This window comes from Bos indicus, chromosome 3, assembly GCF_029378745.1.
Source record: "Bos indicus isolate NIAB-ARS_2022 breed Sahiwal x Tharparkar chromosome 3, NIAB-ARS_B.indTharparkar_mat_pri_1.0, whole genome shotgun sequence".
NCBI classification, from domain to species: Eukaryota; Metazoa; Chordata; class Mammalia; order Artiodactyla; family Bovidae; genus Bos; species Bos indicus.
In genome coordinates this window covers 51,025,169-51,044,635 of record NC_091762.1, presented here as the reverse complement: position 1 = coordinate 51,044,635, position 19,467 = coordinate 51,025,169, and the positions used below count along the sequence as shown (strand labels likewise).

The window sequence follows — 19,467 nt, the reverse complement described above, 5'->3', positions numbered from 1 at the left end:
TTTTCCTTCCAGAAAGAAGTATAGCTTTTCTGAGAGCTTACATATTGTCTGAAGGTTCATATCTGCTGCCTGGGCATCAGTTCTTCCTGACAGGAGTTAATTCAAGTCTGGCAAGCAACAGACAAACCTTCCATTAGAAGTATTTCTTCAATTCATTTATTGTAACCAGATGATAAGTGGGAAGAAAAAGTACCTTCAAAGTTTACAATTTTAAAGTAAGAAAAACTGATGCTAATTAATTCCTGGCTTTAATTTTTCAGAGGAAGCTGTCCCATGAAGGTCATATAATTTTAACATATTCATTTTAACCAGGTGAAAGCTTTGAGCAGAAAACACTGGGTCTTTCTCACACGAGATGTTTCATTTTATAGAGTTGAAAGGCACATGCCAGATCTGAATAAACAAAAGAGGAGCACATATCAACACTTGTATGTCAAATTTACACGACAAAGTGTTAGATGGGTAAATTTACATGCCTCTTAAGAAACAGCCCTTTGGCCAATAGGGAATGTTTGAAAACAGTTATTAATAGGAAGTTGTATGATTTCAGAGTCCCACTCTGAACAGCTTAGATTCAAGATATGTGGAACTGTTGGGTCTATGGCCTAAAGATGCACCTTTTGAAGGACCAGTGGCTGGTTACTAAGATACAGATGCTTTAAATCTAGGATGATGAAAGCTCATCCATATTCAGCCTCTGAAATTGGCAGTTAGTTACATATTGCCAGAAAGAATCTTCGTGATGGGTTTCAAGTGGGGAAGGGCCACTCAACATTCTGAAGCCACGTAAAATTTGATATATAAATGGATTAAGTGTATAATACAAGAAACCATGCTATTAACCCAACACCTGTTTATAAAGGAGTAATTTTAATTTACCTGCTTTGCAGTCTTAATTCCTGTTAATGTGCAAACTTTACCATGCTAAGACATTAGTAAATTTATAAATTTTCTTTTTTAAATAGCAGCTTCAATGCAGACACAATTTCCAGCACTGATATTTGGCTAACAAATCTACAAAATACTCTTCACTGTTGATGTTTATGGAATGAGGCTTTTCACAGCATTATTTTTTAAGTCATTAGTCAAAATAGTTACACGGTAGATGTACTAGGAAGTGTACCAAGAGTTTCTAAAAGGACAGGAATAAATTTTTTGGACCTTTTGATCCTGTAACTCCTGCCTTCAGCAATCAACATGTATTTTAAGATGATGGCTTCCTTAGGATTGGGGAAAGGAGTTAACGCAAGGGTTTGAATCAAGCCATGTAGAAAAAATGATGAATAGTTTTCTTTTGAAGTGCTAAGTTTTCTTAAAATGGTTACAGCGTCCAAATGAACTAAGAGTCATTTGTGTAGGAAATTTTCTTCCACAGTAATGTTTTTAGATTATTTAATATCAAAGAATGTTCCATTTCCATTTGATTTGCTGTGACTTTGAGAGCAATACAAGAATACAGCTGTTTTTCTAATTCCTCACGAATTTCACTTGGAGCACCACGCAGTAGGTAGTCTTTGAGTAACTGACAGGCTTTTGCCAAGTTTGGTTGTATCACTTCTGAAGTACACTTCATTGTACTCTGATCACAGCTAGTTCGACAGTCCGTGCCATAGACACAGTCCAAGTCAGACTCACAGTGACGATCCTTTATAAGTTCTTTCAGGTTTGTCTCTGGCACAATTTTTCTCATGTCCACCATTTTCAAGTCATATTTATCATTATATCCTAGGTTTTTGGCACTAGTATCACACATGAGGAAGTTTCCATATGGGCCATGGAAAACATCTTCCACAAATTCTAGAAGTCCTATGGCTATTTTAGCCTTTCTAGGCCATGATGGTGTGAACAACTGATCCATGCTTCTTCTGAACCCAGATGGTATAAAAAGTTCAATGACCCATGGAAGGCTTATTCCATAAAGAGAGGTATATTCGACGCTTTCCATCACATAGAGATCACCACAGAATCCCATTAATTTGGGGGTATGTTCTTTATCTTGAAGTATCACCATGAGAAGAAATTCATTCAATTGAAGAAGTGCCCATGCTGACTTCGCTTCCCCCAAGGAAACCTGGCCATCTTTGTCTCCATCAGCTACTGTCAAGATGAGGTTAACCAGTTCAGAGAGGTTCCCTTGGTCACCCAACTTTGCCTGTAAAGATAAGAACTTGGCTAATTACACAGAAGGTATGAAAAATGAGTATCCCAAGTGTAACATACATAACTAACTTCCTCTATGGGAATGATTAACCTGCTAAGTAATAACCTTGCTACTGAATACCCATAGGAGATTAAGGACATTCCCAGGTATTTATAATATTTGTCAAGTCAAAACTATGCTTTAGGTACTTGCAGTAAAACCCATTTTGCTAAGTATATTTGTCTGTTAAGAAATGACCACCCTAACTCCCATAATCTCCTTAAACCCTGTAGATAGTTAACCAAGCCATTAATTTAATTATTCTTTGCCTTGTCCATACACTTGCAAAATTGCAGCGTGATTTGCCCATATCCAAAGTTACAAAGGTCAACTACAGATTACTATCTCTTATTTTGTAATTGTTTTTACATTTCATTCAAGTATATTGTTCCAATAGTAAAGGCTAAAAAGCATTTCCCTACAAATGTTCCCTGGCACAAAACAGTCTAAAAGTATAAACTGTCCAAAGAAAAGATTTTGAGTGAAAATATATGAGTGCAATGAAAATGAGAAAACATTCTTTCCAGAAGTGTTAATTATTTTCATCTTTTAATATTTGTATTCTTTAAAAAAAAAATCGGCCTAATTTTATTTCACCTTTTTGAAAATCGTGTACCGGTTATAATGTGAAGCTATAGAGCAGCCCATCTACTTAATGAACTCTACTCTCACATCTGGACATTTTTAGCTATAATAAGTAATGTTAAAGTAAACACCCTCCTTTTTTTTTTTTTCTTTGAATTATTTCCTCAAGATAGAGTCCTTGATATAGGTCAAAGAATAGCAACATTTTTATGGCTTACAATGAAATCCTGCCAGCTTCTAGAAGAGAACCATGTCATACCAGCAACATGTGAATGCATATACTTACTTTAAAGAGACTGTAGACCATTTCTTTGAATTTCTGGACAGTAGTTCCCCTAGTTGGCTTATCAAATAGCACTATTTCTTTTCTTGGTTCCAATTCTGTACCAAAATCAAGATGAAGTGCTTGTTCCATTTGACACTTCACAACACCTGGTAGATTATCCCAAATCCCTAAATACATCTGTGAAAAGAATGACAAATTATGCTTTAGGCAGAGTAGAAAACCCTCATCTAATCTACATGATATTTTTAGTGTCCCCCTCCTCTTAAAAACGGGGTTTTCCTGGTGGCTCAGCGGTAAAGAATTCACCTGCAATGCAGGAGACTGCCTTCCATGCAGGAGACACGGGTTTGATCCCTGAGACAGGAAGGTCCCCTGAAGAAAGAAATGCAATCCACTCCAGTATTCTTGCCAGGATAATCCCATGGACAGAGGAGCCTGATGGGCCACAGTCCATGGGGCCATAAGATTTGGACACGACTTAGAGACTAAACCACCAACATCTCTTAAAAAAACAAACGAGCAACAAAACATCGACACTGAGCTGACTTTTTGAGTTGCAAATCTGAAATCATACTTCAAAGCTTTTTTCCATTAATTTTCCTAATTAAAAAATATTACATACCTAAATATATATATATTTATATATATATATATATATATAAATATATATTTTTTACCATGATCAATTTTATTGTTTTCCAGTTTTTAAATCATGCTAAAATATAGAAAATAGAACATTTATCATCTTAACCATGTTTAACAATACAGTTCTGTGGTATTAGATTTCATGAACTTGTGGTATAATCACCATCATCTGTCTCCAGAACTCTTCATTTTCTAAAATTGACACTATCCATTAAACAACTCCCTGTTTGCCCCCTTCCTCAGCCCTGCCATGCACCAGTCTACTGTCTGTCTCTGATTTATACTACTCACTCTGAGTATCTTATGTAAGTGTTCTTTTCTAACAAGCTTACAATGTCCTCAAGGTTTACCAAATTGTAGCAAGTATCAGAATTTCCATCTTTTTTAATGCTGAATTAAAACTATACTGTAGGAATATCCCACATTTTGTGTTTGCATTCATACATCAATGGACACTTGAGTTGCTTCCATGTTTTAGCTATTGTGAATAATTATGAATATGGATCTACACATATATCTTTGAGATCCTGATTTCAATTCTTTTACATATATACCCAGAAGTGGAATTACTGAATCATAAGGTCACGTTACTTCTAATGTTTTCAGGAACTGCCAACCTGTTTTCTTCAGTGGCTATACTATTTTAAATTCCCACCAATAGTGGGTTCTAGTTTTTTTTTTTTACATTATTGCCAACACCTGTTTTTTTTTTTTTTTTTAACAGTAGCCATTCTGATGGGTGTGCTGCTGCTGCTGCTCAGTCGCTTCAGTCGTGTCAGACTCTGTGTGACCCCATAGACGGCAGCCCACCAGGCTCCCCCATCCCTGGGATTCTCCAGGCAAGAACACTGGAGTAGGTTGCCATTTCCTTCTCCAATGCATGAAACTGAAAAGTGACAGTGAAGTCGCTCAGTTGTGTCCGACTCTTAGCAACCCCATGGACTGCAACCTACCAGGCTCCTCCGTCCATGGGATTTTCCAGGCAAGAGTACTGGAGTGGGGTGCCATTGCCTTCTCCGCTGATGGGTGTGAGGTGGTATCTTTTTCTTTTTGGCCATTCCACATGGCATGTGGGATCTTAGTTCCCCAACCAGGGATTGACCCAGGCCCCGGCAGTGACAGCACGGAGTCCTAACCACTGGCCAGCCAGGGAATTTCCCTCAGTGTGGTTTTGATTTGCATTTTCCTATAATCAGTGATGCTGAGCATCTTTTCATGTACTTATTGGATATATGTATACCATTTTTTGAGAAATGTCTATTCAAATTCTTTGACCTTTTTTTTTTTTTAATTTTTATTTTTTTTTCTTATTTATTTATTTAATTTTATTTTATTTTTAAACTTTACATAATTGTATTAGTTTTGCCAAATATCAAAATGAATCTGCCACAGGACATGGAAGCAACCTAGATGTCCATCAGCAGATGAATGGATAAGAAAGCTATGGTACATATACACAATGGAGTATTACTCAGCCATTAAAAAGAATTCATTTGAATCAGTTCTAATGAGGTGGATGAAACTGGAGCCTATTATACAGAGTGAAGTAAGCCAGAAGGAAAAGCACCAATACAGTATACTAACGCATATATATGGAATTTTTTAAAAAATTTTGGCTGCTATGGGTCTTCCTAGCAGTGCATGGGTGGGCTTTCTTCAGTTCTGGCACATGGCTCTCTAGCTGTGGCGCATGGGCTTATTTGCTCCGAGACCTGTGGGATCTTAGTTCCCTGAACAGGGATCAAAGCCACGTCCCCTGCATGAAGGAGGATTCTTAACCACTGGACCAGGGAAGTTCCTGCCGATTTTTTTAATACAGCTGGGTTTCTTGTTGCTATTATTGTGGAGTTTTAGGAGCCCTCTATATATTCTGGATATTAATCGCCTATCAGATATATGATTTGCAAATACTGTCTCCCATTCTGTTTCTTTTTTACTCTACTGATATAGATCTTTGATGCACAAAGTTTAAAAATTCTTATAAAGTACAATTTATTTTTTCTTTTGTTGCCTGTGGAAGAAATCATTGCTAAACCCAATGTCACAAAGCTTTTACCTAATGTTTTCATCTAAGAGTTTCATAGTTTTAATTTTATCTTTAGATCTTTGATCTATTTTGACTTGAATTTTGCCTGTGGTGTTAGGTAAGGGTACAACTTCATTCTTTTGCATGTGTATATCCAGATTTCCCAGTACTATTTGTTAAAAAAGAGTTCTTTCCCCATTGAATGGTCTTAGCACCCTTGTCAAAAATTATGACTCTATATGTGAGGGTTTATTCCTGGGCTATTATATTCCTTTAGTCTATGTATCTGTCCTCATTGTTACTGTATAGAAATGCAACAGATTTTTGTGGGTGGACTTTGAATTCATTTATTTGCTCTAATAATCTTGTGAAATTTTTAGGTTTTTCTACAAATAAGATCATATCACCTATCAAGAGATAATTTTACTTTTTCCTTTCGAATTTATATGCCTTTTATCTCTTTAACTGATCTTGCCAAAATTTCCAGTACTATATTGAATAGAATTGGTGAAACTAGGCATCCTTGCCTTCTTCTCGATCTTAGGGGGAAAGTTTTCAGTCTTTCACCACTGAGCATGATGTTGGCTGTAGGTTTTTCACACAGGGTTTTTACTATGTTGAAATAGTTGCCTTTTATTCCTAGTTTGTTGAGTGTTTTTATCTTGAGTTTTGTCAAATGCTTTTTCTGCATTAATTGTGGTGTTCCTTTTCCCCCTTTTTTATGTTAATGTCATGTATTATTACATTGATCAATTTTCATTGTTGAGCCATCAAAAGTTAAGAAGGATTGGTGTTAGTTTTCTAAATGTTTATTAGAATTCATGAGGGAGAAGGCAATGGTACCCCACTCCAGTACTCTTGTCTGGAAAATCCCAGGGACTGAGGAGCCTGGTGGGCTGCCGTCTATGGGGTCGCACAGAGTCGGACACTGAAGCGACTTAGCAGCAGCAGAATTCATGAGAGAAACCCATACATCCAGGGCCTTTCTTGTTGGGGGACTTGATTACTGATTTGATCTTCCTGTTAGTCTATGTAGATTTTCTATTTCTTAGTAGGTTTTGTGTTTCTAGGAAGAATCTGCCCATTTCATCTAGATTATCCAACTTGTTGCTGTACAACTGTTCACTGTATTCTCACATAATCCTTTTTATCTATGTACAACTGACAGTAATGTCTCTGCTTCATTTCTGATTTTCATAATTTGAGTCTTCTCTCATTGTTTCTTAGTCCATCTAACTAAAAGTTTGTCAGATTTGTTGACCTTTTCAAATGATCAACTTTTGTTTTCACTGATTTTATCGTTTTTCTATTTCCTTGATCTCTACTGTAATCTGTATTATTTCCTTCCTTCAGCAAGGTTTAGATTTAGTTTATTCTATAATTCCTTACAATGTAAAGTTCAGTTGTTTATTTGAGATCTTATCTCTTAATATGTGTTTATAGCTATAAATATAGTCTTTTTTAAAGTCAAATTACACAGAAACATGAAAAGTTCAACATCCATTTCCCTAATTCCCAGAATTAGTCATTATTAACTATCTAGCTATTTAACAGTCTAACAATATATGGTGCTTTACGTTATGCTATGATCTGTTAGTTTACTTGATTATCTTACTCCCTATAACAACCCTATGCAGTAGATACTATTATTACCCTGACTTCACTGATAGATGAACTGAAGCAGAGAGAAGTGAAGCAGTATGCTGAAGGGAATACGATGGAGGCAAAGCTAGCATGTGAACCCAGGCAGTCTACTGCTGCTTATACTGTTGTTATTTATTTGTAAAAAACAAATATGACCATATTAATTAGTAATACTATTACTCTCTCCTCTGCTTCAAACCCTCTAATTCAATCAGATTAAAGTCCAAAGCCCTTTTCATTGTCTGCTAGGCTTCTTATGAGCTGGCCTGCTTCTCCAACCTGATCTTTACCACCTACTGCCTCAGTCTCTATATCCCATCTATGCTGGTCTTCTCTCTGTTTTTTGAACCTATTACCATCATTCCTGTTTCATGACCTCCTTCACTGATGCTACTGGTTTTGCCCGGAGTGTACTCTCAATGATCTTCATACAGTTCATTCCTTCACATCATTCAAGTCTCATCCAAGAGGTCCCGTTCGGCTGACCTTCCCTAATTTCCTACCTACAGTAGATCCCTCTTCCCTCACAGACTACCCTCTAAGCCATGACCTCATTTTATTTTCTTCACAGCCCTTATCACTGTCTGGAACGATCTTATTTTTTTTAATGTTCTGTTTTATTTATTTATTGGTTGTGCTGGGTCCTCATTGACGTGCATGGGCTTTCTCTAGTTGCAGTGAGTGGGGCTACTCTTAGTTGTGGTGCATGGGCTTTTCCTTTTGATGGCCTCTTGTGTTGCACAGCACAGGCTCTAGGTGCATAAGCTTCAGCAGTTACAGCACGCGGGCTCAGTAGTTTAGGCTCAAGGGCTCAGTTGTTGTGGCGCGTGGGCTTCGTTGCTCCGTGGCATGTGGAATCTTCCTGGACCAGAGATTGAACGTGTGTCCCCTGCAATGGCAGGCGGATTCTTATCTACTGTACCACCAGGGAATCCATGAAATGACCTTATTTCTTTATTGACTCTTTATCACCTGTCTTCTTTCACATGAAACATAAGGCATATGAGGCGAGAGGTTTTGTCTGTCTTGTTCCCCATGGTCTCTCCCAATGCCTTAAGTAGTACTTAGCAAACAGCAGATACTCAAATACTGGACTTTATTTCAGAAAACTTCTTAAGCATGGCTAGTATTATAGACTTGAAACCTACTTTAAATTTCTATAAAAGGAATGAGTATATTTCATCAACTCACCTTGTGTATATCCTATATAAAACACCACATTCTGTAATTACTTTACTTATTTACTTATCTGTCAACTGTTTATGTTCCTTATCCCTCTGGGATAATGTGAGACCCATAGGGAAATAATCTTATCTGTCTTAATCACCCCTGTTTTCCTAACATCTAAAATAGTGTATGGAATATGCTTGGACTAGGGGATTAATAAATACCTGTTGGATGAGTGAGTCAACACTTATACAATTGAATTATTTAAATATCCTAAAGTTCCAGTTCAACAGTTATTTTAATAAGTAGTTTAAGGTAAAATCAGATAGCACCATAAATCTGGAATGTTAATTCACAATGTCCATACCTGATTGTTGGGCTTGGTGGATAAGCATTTTCCAAAGTAAAGAGTTTCTGTGACACAAAGGCTATTACATGCAGGCCCATCAATAACTCCGGTCTTGTATTTGTCACACTAAAAACCAGGAAATAAAAAAGTAGTTAATAGGAAAATGTTCACAAGGAGAACCACATTGAAATATTTGCAAATGAAGCAATCAACAAAGGATTAATCTCCAAAATATACAAACAGCTCATGCAGCTTTATGTCAAAATAAAAACAACCCAAAGAAAAAATGGGCAGATCACAATAGACGTTTCTTCAAAGAAGGCAGAGAGATGGCCGAAAGTACATGAAAAGATGCTCAACATCACTAATTATCAGAGAAATGCAAATCAAAACTGCAAAGAGGTATCACCTCACACCATGGAGAATGGCCATCATCCAAAAGTAACAAACAATAAATACTGGAAAGAGTGTGGAGGAAAGGAAACCCTCCCACACTGTTGGTGGAAATGTAAACTGGTATAATCACAATAGAGAACAGTATGGAGGTTCTTTAAAAAACTGACATAGAGCTACCATATGATCCGGCAATCCCACTCCTGGGCAGATATCAGGAGAAAACCATAATCCAAGAAGATACATACACCCCAGTGTTCACCACAGCACTATTCACAGCAGCCGAGACATGAAAACAACCTAAATGTCTATTGACAAAGGAAAGGATAAAGCAGACGTGGCACACATACAGTGGAGTATTACTCAGCCATAAAAACAATGAAATAATACCATTTGCAGCAACATGGATGGACCTAGAGACTATCATACTAAGTGCATTAAGTCAGAGAAAGACAAATACTATATGGTATCATTTACATGTGGAATCAAAAAGAAATGATACAACTGAACTTATTTACAAAACAGAAACAGTCTTACAGATATCAAAAACAAACTTATGGTTACCAAAGGGGAAATGAGAGGGAAGGATAAATCAGAATGATGAAATGAACATACACACACTACTATATATAAGATAGATAATCAACAAGGAATACTATATAGCACAGTGAACTCTATTCAGTATTCTGTGATACCCTCTAAGAGAAAAGAACTAAAAGAATGAATATATGTATATGTGGAACTGAATCACTCTGCTGTACATTTGAAACTAACACAATATTGTAAACCAACTATATGCCAATAAAATTAAAATTAAAAAAGAAGAAACATATTAAAGATACCATAAAGAAATATTTACATTCTTTAAGAGAAAGTTCTATGATAAAAATAATTCAGGCTTTGGATATGGACAGACTTGGATTTGAATCCAAGCTCTGCTCCTTACTAGTTATATAACTATGAGAGATCTTATTGTGACTAGGGCATGCACAGAACTTTGAAGTCATTTTTTCCCACTTAGCATGGCCTGAGGTAGTATGGTATCTACTGCTTATGAGAAGATGGGCAGTCTATTTTTTAAAATGGCTCTATTTTAAAATGAATTAAAAATAAGTTTAAAACACCAAAATATTTTTAAAATAACAAGGCACTTCTGTCATCTTGTCTGTCTCCTTGATATTGCCCCAAGACAAGGAAAAAAAAAAAAAGATGGGAATTCCCTGGTCATCCAGTGGTTAGGACTCTGCTCTCACTGTCAAAGGCCTGGGTTCAATCCCTGGTCAAAGAACTAAGACTCTACAAGCCATGTGTTGCGACCAAAAAAAAAAGAAACCAAATCCTTTGATAAGATAAGGTGCCAATGTAACCCTGCTGCCGCTAAGTCGCTTCAGTTGTGTCCGACTCTGTGCGACCCCATAGATGGCAGCCCACCAGGCTCCACCATCCCTGGGATTCTCCAGGCAAGAACACTGGAGTGGGTTGCCATTTCCTTCTCCAATGCATGAAAGTGAAAAGTGAAAGGGAAGTCGCTCAGTTGTGTCCAACTCTTCTCGACCCCATGGACTGCAGCCCACCAGGCTCCTCTGTCCCTGGGACTTTCCAGGCAAGAGTACTGGAGTGGGGTGCCACTGCCTTCTCCAAATGTAACCCTAAGGCACAATAAATGAGGATGACCTGCCAAATACAGTAAAAATTACAGCAGAGTACAGAAGGATGCTGAGATGAAATACCTGCTGTGACCTCACTTCTCAAAGCTGGGAGAGCACTGACTACGTGGTATACCTGAGGGACAGACCCATCTCTCTGGTTTGCAATGAAAGTTTAGGGGGCACAAGCTGTGAGAACTTCCCAGGACTCTATTTGGCATCATGAAGTAGCAGGGCAAGGCAGTGTGTGTGTGTGCTCAGTCATGTCCTACTCTTTGCAACCCTGCAGCCTGCCTGGAAAATCCCATGGACGGAGGAGCCTGGAAGGCTGCAGTCCATGGGGTCGCTGAGGGTCGGACACGACTGAGCGACTTCCCTTTCACTTTCACTTTCATGCATTGGAGAAGGAAATGGCAACCCACTCCAGTGTTCTTGCCTTGAGAATCCCAGGGATGGGGGAGCCTGATGGGCTACCGTCTATGGGGTCACACAGAGTTGGACATGACTGAAGTGACTTAGCAGCAGCAGCAGCAGCCTTCCAGGCTCCTCTGCCCATGGAATTTCCCAGGCAAGAATACTGGAGTGGGTTGCCATTTCCTTCTCCAGGGGATCTTCCTGACCCAGGGATCAAACCCACGTCTCCTGCATTGGCAGGCAAATTCTTTACCACTGAGCCACCAGGGCAAGGCAGCACTGATTAATAAAATCCTTAAAAATCTTATCTATGTTGGAGGCAGTCTGTAAATAAAATAAGGGTTGGGAGAGACTATATTATGAGCAACTCTGTAGTTGCTGAGGAGAGAGATAGGCTAAAGCAATCTGTGTATCTCTGTCTCTCTGTCTCATCTTTTCTTTTTCTCTTCACGCGCACACATACACACAAATTCTGGGCCACAGGAGTTTCACCACTCACTCATTTCACTGCCCCAGTTGCTTCCTGCAAATAGCGGGTTGAAGAACTCCTTTCATTCAGTTAATGAGTAATACTCAAAACAAGCTGGAGATCTATACAGCAAATCTATGAGGAAAAGGAAGAAAGGAATAGGAAGAGGACATCTCAAACAAAAAATTTTTTCCAGAAGAATATTGCCGTGAAGCACAGCAAACATACTGCTATCAATTCAAAAGACTTAATGAAATAGTTTAAGACTTCAAAGCAGGAGACATAATGATGAGACAAAAGAACTGAATTTAAATGAAGCAAACAGGACTCAGAAAGGAAGAAAAGGAAAAAAAAATCACAGAAGTTAAAGACATAGTGTGAATGGGTAAAAGCGTAGGAAGACAAAAACAACAACACAGGAAGACTTATGAGGGCTAGGTTGAGAAAAGTGAGCAAAATAAGATAGAAATTTAAAAAGAACTAAAAAGAATTTGAGATAAAATTATAGATATAGAAGACAAAGGATATCCAGCATATCCATATATGGAAGAACAGAATACATGGAAAAGAAAAAAATAATCAAGGTAGAATTCAACAGAACTTCATATACGTGAAAGAAGTCTTTAATGTACAGATTGAAAGGACTCACAGTGTCCCAAGGAAATGGACACAGAATGATCCCTGTGACATATCCCATTGAATTTTACTGGACTTGAAAAATAATCCTTTGAGCAAGCAGGCAAAAGATCAAGACATTTTTAAGGGAAAATAAATCAGATTGGACTCGGATTTCTCAACAGCCATCTTCAAAGGTAGTGCAATGCCAGCAAAGTTTGAGAAAGAAGTGTGACCTGCTTGTGTCCTAATTTTCTCTTCTGTAAAAGGAGATGTAAATACTGCTTGACTTATAGCACTATTATGAGCTATAATCATTTAATGAGGATGGATCACCTATGATTTTAATAAGTGCTCAATAATAACTCTTCTTATTTTCCATAGCCAAACTTTCTTTCAAGTAAAAGGCATCAAATGTTTTTGAATATGTTAAGGATCAGAAGATATAATTCCCATTAGCATCTCTTGAAGAACTATTAGAGAATGAATTTGAGGCAACCAAGAGATGAACACAGAAACTGCGCATGGAAGCCAGTTGAAATGTAGGACTGGGATGAAAACAACCCTGAAAATCTATTTCATAATAACTGTTAAAACAGTATTGCGTAGTTACTAGATGCTTACCATGTATCAGGCACTGTTCCAGTGCCACATTTTTATTATGACAACAGCCCTGTGAGGTAGAACCTATTGCTATACTCAAGCTACAAAATCATAAAAGCCAAGATTTCAACCTAAGCAGTCTGGTTCCAGAGCTCATTCTCTTAATCACTACTCTATATTGTTCAGAATGTTAATATTATAAACTATACCAGTAAAAGTAATAGAATTAACAAAACCAAGAAGGGGAGATGTAAGAAGATGAGAGGTTGCAAAAGGATGTTGATTTCCTTATCTTTAATATCCTAGGTCAAAAGACATTATTTATTTCTTATAAATCAAATAATAGAGACAGAGTATATTCAAAAGTATAGAGATGATAATTTGAAGAACTAATAATAATAATGTATTCATTAAAATGAAGTAGAGTAAAGGAGATGGGATGGATAGAGGTATAATAATTTTGTCACTGCTTGTAGTGGGGAATAAATAGATGTGGCCTAAAGCAATAGAGAATAAAATATATTTTTAAAAGTTATAGTATAAGGCTAACCAATAGAAGAGCTAAAATCAGAATACAAACCTTCCTAAATTATCAAAAGGAACAAAAGCATAAAACAAATATATACCCTCTGGAGAAAGATACAAACCAATCCTTAAAAACAAAAAGTAGGTCATAAAATGTGTTACAGAACTAAGACATACCTATAAAGGTCAATGGGATAAGCTTACCTATTGCAAGAAAAGTATCTTTAGAAAACAGACAATATCAAAAAAGTTGAAAAATAAAAGACGATACAGGTATACCAGCCAAACACAAAGAAAAAAGTTAAGCTACAATCTTATACCAGATGAGGTTGAATCCCCCTCTTTACGTGAGGGAGCGTTAAATAAAGCAAAAAAGAAAATGTTAGAAACTTTAGAATGTTAAAACATATAATCCACGATGATATTACAATACTAATACTTTAACTGGAGTGTAAATACTTTAATTGGAGTATACAACTGATTTACTATGTTGTTAGTCTCTGCTGTGCAGTGAAGTGAATCAGCTATACGTATACATATATCCTCTCCCTCACAGTCCTCCCCCTTCCTGAATTTCTATAAAGTAAACCAAGTAACGTTAAAATTAATTACATGAAATCTATAAGAAATAGAAAAAGAAATAAAGAGAAAAGCATTAGAAGTCCCTATTTCACTTTTCTTATCTGTCCATGACAGATGGAAAAAGTTTACAAAAAAAGACACAGAAGAACTCAATAATCTAGGTACATCTAATTGCCCTGAGAACAGACTTTTTCAAATGCCCATGGAACATCTACGAATTAGATCAAAAGCTCTACACATTCCACTAAATAGACACAGCAGAAAGCAGTATTCTCCCGTCACAATATGATAAGAAATTTGAAATTAACAAAAAAATCTACCTGGAAAATTTGAAATATTCTTTTAATTCTTGAGTCAAAGAGAAAGCCTAAATTGAAATTTTAAGCATCTGGGAAATAATAATAATGCATTTTTAAAAATATAAGAAACTATAGCTAAAACCAATGATAAAATTGAAAAAATGATTCAGAGAAGAATGCAGTCTTCAGTTCAATCAGTTCAGTCACTCAGTCATGTCTGACTCTTTGCAATCTCATGGACTGCACCCGCCAGGCCTCCCTGTCCATTATCAACTCCCAGTGTTTACAAAAACTCATGTCCATTGAGTCGGTGATGCCGTCCAACGATCTCATCCTCTGTCGTCCCCTTCTCCTCCTGCCTTCAATCTTTCCAAGTATCAGGGCATTTTCAAATGAGTCAGTTCTTCACATCAGGTGGCCAAAGTATTGGAGTTTCAGCTTCAACATCAGTCCTCCCAATGAATATTCAGGACTGATTTCCTTTAGGGTGGACTGGTTGGATCTCCTTGCAGTCCAAGGGACTCTCAAGAGTCTTCTCCAACACCACAATTCAAAAGCATCAATTCTTCGGCACTCAGCTTTCTTTATAGTCCAACTCTCACATCCATACATGAACATTGGAAAAACCATAGCCATGACTAGATGGACCTTTGTTGGCAAAGTAATGTCTTTGCTTTTTAATATGCTGTCTAGGTTGGTCATAGATTTTCTTCCAAGGAGCAAGTGTCTTTTAATTTCATGGCTGCAGTCATCAACTGCAGTGATTTTGGAGCCCCCAAAAATAAAGTCTGCCACTGTTTCCATTGTTTCCCCATCTATTTGCCATGAAGTGATGGGACCAGATGCCATGATCTTAGTTTTCTGAATGTTGAGAAACTTTTCATTCTCCTCTTTCACTTTCATCAAGAGACTCTTTAGTTCTTTGCTTTCTGCCTTAAGTGTGGTCATTCACATATCTGAGGTTATTGATATTTTTCCTGGCAATCTTGATTCCAGCTTGTGCTTCTTCCAGCCCGGCATTTATCATGATGTACCCTGTATATAACTTAAATAAGCAGGGTGACAATATACAGCCTTGACATACTCCTTTCCCGATTTGGAACCAGTCTGCTGTTCCATGTCCAGTTCTAACTGTTGCTTCTTGACCTGCACACAGATTTCTCAGGAGGCAGGTCAGGTAGTCTGGTATTGAAGAATTTTCCACAGTTTGTTGTGATCCACACAGTCAAAGGCTTTGGCATAGTCAATAAAGCAGAAGTAGATGTTTTTCTGGAACTCTCTTGCTTTTTCAATGATCCAACAGATGTTGGCAATTTGATCTCTGGTTCCTCTGCCTTTTCTAAATCCAGCTTGAACCTCTGGAAGTTCATGGTTCACATACTGTTGGAGCCTGACGTGGAGAATTTGAGCATTACTTTGCTAGCGTGTGAGATGAGTGCAATTGTGTGGTAGTTTGAGCACTCTTTGGCATTGCCTTTCTTAGGGATTGGAATGAAAACTGACCTTTTCCAGTCCTGTGGCCACTGCTGAGTTTTCCAAATGTGCTGGCATATTGAGTGCAGCCCATTAACAGCATCATCTTTTAGGATTTGAAATAGCTCAACTGGAATTCCATCACCTCCACTAGCTTTGTTTGTAGTGATATTCCACCATCATGGATACAATCACACCACTGTGATTATCTGGGTCGTGAAGATCTTTTTTGCACAGTTCCTCTGTGTATTCTTGTCACCTCTTCTTAATATCTTCTGCTTCTGTTAGGTCCATTATCATTTCTGTCCTTTATTGTGCCCATCTTTGCAAGAGTTCCCTTGGTATCTAATTTTCTTGAAGAGAGCTCTAGTCTTATTTCTATTGTTGTCCTTTATGTCTTTGCACTGATCACTGAGGAAGGCTTTCTTATCTCTCCTTGCAATACTTTGGAACTCTGTATTCAAATGGGCATATATTTCCTTTTCTCCTTTGCCTTCTGCTTCTCTTTTTTTCATAGTATTTGTAAGGCCTCCTCAGACAACCATTTTGCCTTTTTGCTTTTCTTTCTCTCGGGAATGGTCTTGATCACTGCCTCCTGTACAATGTCATGAACCTCTGTCCATAGTTCTTCAGGCACTCTGTCTATCAAATCTAATCCCTTGAATCTATTTGTCACTTGTATCATATAATCATAAGTGATTTGATTTAGGTCAAATGGTCTAGTGGTTTTCCCTACTTTCTTCAATTTATGTCTGAATTTGGCAATAAGGAGTTCATGGTCTGAGTTACAGTCAGTTCCCGGTCTTGTTTTTGCAGACTGTATAGAGCTTCTCCATCTTCAGCTGCAAAGAATATAATCAATCTGATTTTGGTACTGAACATCTTGTGATATCCATGTGTAGAGTCTTCTCTTGTGTTGTTGGAAGAGAGTGTTTGCTATGACCAGTGCATTCTCTTGGCAAAACTCTGTTGCAGCTGCTGCTGCTAAGTCACTTTAGTTGTGTCCGACTCTGTGGGACTCCATAGACAGCAGCCCACCAGGCTCCCCCGTCCCTGGGACTTTCCAGGCAAGAGTACTGGAGTGGGGTGCCATCGCCTTCTCCGTGGCAAAGCTCTATGCAGTCTTAATTACATTAATAAACAACACAGAACAAATGAATTAAAAAATCTAAAGAATGCAGAAAGAATGCATTAACCAATATAAAATAAAGAAAAGACTATGGCTGAAAGTGAAGTCGCTCAGTCGTGTCCGACTCTTTGCGACCCCATGGACTGTAGCCTATTAGGCTCCTCTGTCCATGGGATTTTCCAGGCAAGAGTGCTGGAGTGGATTGCCATTTCCTTCTCCAGGGGATCTTCCCAACCCAGGAATCAAACCAGAGTCTCCCACATTGGAGGCAGATGCTTTACCGTCTGAGTCACCAGGGAAGTATGTTCCTGTAACTGAGAGAATTCCTCTGATCTTTATCTCCTAATGCCTACTTTAGACCTTCTTGCTCTTTCCTGGTTTCTGCAATTACCTTTTGTTTGCTCATTCCCAGAATTTCTCCTGTCTGTCTGGTTCTCTTAGTCTCAGTCTTGCCCACTTCTAGCTCTTGGGATAAGGCAACCTATTAGAGGTTTGCAGTGACTGGGTTTCCTGTTGTATGGGATTGTGGCTGAGGATAATTTCTTGAACCTTTCATTCTGGAGACATAATTTTTTTTTTTACCATGCTGCTCAGCATGTATGGTCTAGTTCCCAACCAGGGACTGGACCCGTGCCCCCCGCATTGGAAGCATGAGAACTCTTAACCACTGGACCCCCAGGGAAGTCCCTGGGGGCATAAATTTTTCATGATCCCAAAGAAACAGCCAAAGCATAGTGGGTTTTGGTAATTACTCAATACTTGGAAAGGCTAGCACAGGCTCAGCAGACCTATTTGCTCTGAGAATAAGGATAGCCCTAATAGAGATGAGAGTCCTGCTCACATGTAGAGTTGAATACAAACACCTAGAATCTGTTGCTCTTCAGCTATCACTAGCAGAAGCTCTTGGGTGAGCCCTTCACCATGCCTCCTTTCTCCTTTAGACCAGGTTGTAACCAAGAATATTAGGTTTCATCTTCATAGGAGAAGCAGTCTGTGGGGAACTCCATGGGGAGATGCTCAATACTTTCTCATCCAGGTCAACCTCTGGTGATTTTGAGGAAATGCAGAACCATCTGTTTGGTATCAGATGGCCAGGAATTTCATTGGCATGTTTTTTTCACTGAGGGAAAGGTGGTGGGAGTTCTTGGGTATGACTCAGGAGTGAAACCTTCTGCAGGTATCAGATCAGATCAGTCGCTCAGTCGTGTCCGACTCTTTTCGACCCCATGAATCGCAGCACACCAGGCCTCCCTGTCCATCACCAACTCCCGGAGTTCACTCAGTCTCACGTCCATCGAGTCAGTGATGCCATCCAGCCATCTCATCCTCTGTCGTCCCCTTCTCCTCCTGCCCCCAATCCCTCCCAGAATCAGAGTCTTTTCCAATGAGTCAACTCTTCGCATGAGGCGGCCAAAAGTACTGGAGTTTCAGCCTCAGCATCATTCCTTCCAAAGAAATCCCAGGGCTGATCTCCTTAGAATGGACTGGTTGGATCTCCTTGCAGTCCAAGGGACTCTCAAGAGTCTTCTCCAACACCACAGTTCAAAGCATCAATTCTTCAGTGCTCAGCCTTCTTCACAGTCCAACTCTCACATCCATACATGACCACAGGAAAAATCATAGCCTTGACTAGACGAACCTTTGTTGGCAAAGTAATGTCTCTGCTTTTTAGTATGCTATCTAGGTTGGTCATAACTTTCCTTCCAAGGCGTAAGCGTCTTTTAATTTCATGGCTGCAGTCACCATCTGTAGTGATTTTGCAGGTATAGTTTAAGGTTTCTAAGGATTTTAGATCACAGAGACTATAAAGCTTATCTCTAAATGCCCAACTACTGAAGCCCTTGCACTCTAGAGCCCGTGCTCCACAAGAGAAAGTTAATTACTCAGTTGTGTCCAACTCTTTGCAACCCCACGGACTATAGCCCACCAGGCTCCCCTGTCCATGAGATTCTCCAGGCAAGAATACTGGAGTGGGCTGCCATTCTCTTCTCCAGGGGATCTTCTCAACCCAGGGATTGAACCCAGGTCTCCCACACTGCGGGCAGATTCTTTACTGTCTGAGCCGCAACTGGGCCTGCCATAACAAGATAAGCCAATCGCAATTAGAAGCCTGCACACTGCAACAAAGACACAGCACAACCAAAAACAAATGAATAAATAAAATTCTAGAGATCTCTAAAAAAATAGGGCTTCCCTGATGGCTCAGTGGTAAAGAATCCACCTGCCAATGCAGGAGACATGGGTTCCATCCCTGGTCCAGGAAGATCCCACATGCTGTAGAACAACTAAGCCCACGCAGCACAGCAGTTGAGGCTGTGCTCTAGGCCCCGGGAGTTGGAACTACTGAGCCCGAGGGCCCTAGAGCCCGTGCTCCGCAACAAGAGAAGCCACTGCATCGAGCAGCCCCCCGCCACAAC

The 19,467-nt window shown here is 38.8% G+C and overlaps 1 protein-coding gene across 1 annotated transcript in view; it reads right to left on the bottom strand.

Annotated features, from left to right (window-relative positions):
• Positions 1–140: 140 nt before the first annotated feature.
• The window catches only part of DIPK1A (divergent protein kinase domain 1A), a 130,033-nt gene continuing 110,706 nt past the window's right edge, over positions 141–19,467 (bottom strand). The window contains exons 3-5 of the mRNA XM_019957042.2: positions 8,921–9,028; positions 3,072–3,248; positions 141–2,152 (exon numbers count right to left, since the gene is read on the bottom strand). Coding sequence (XP_019812601.1) covers positions 1,340–2,152; positions 3,072–3,248; positions 8,921–9,028 — 1,098 coding nt within the window. The 3' untranslated portion in view covers positions 141–1,339. The remainder of the gene's footprint in view (positions 2,153–3,071; positions 3,249–8,920; positions 9,029–19,467) is intronic.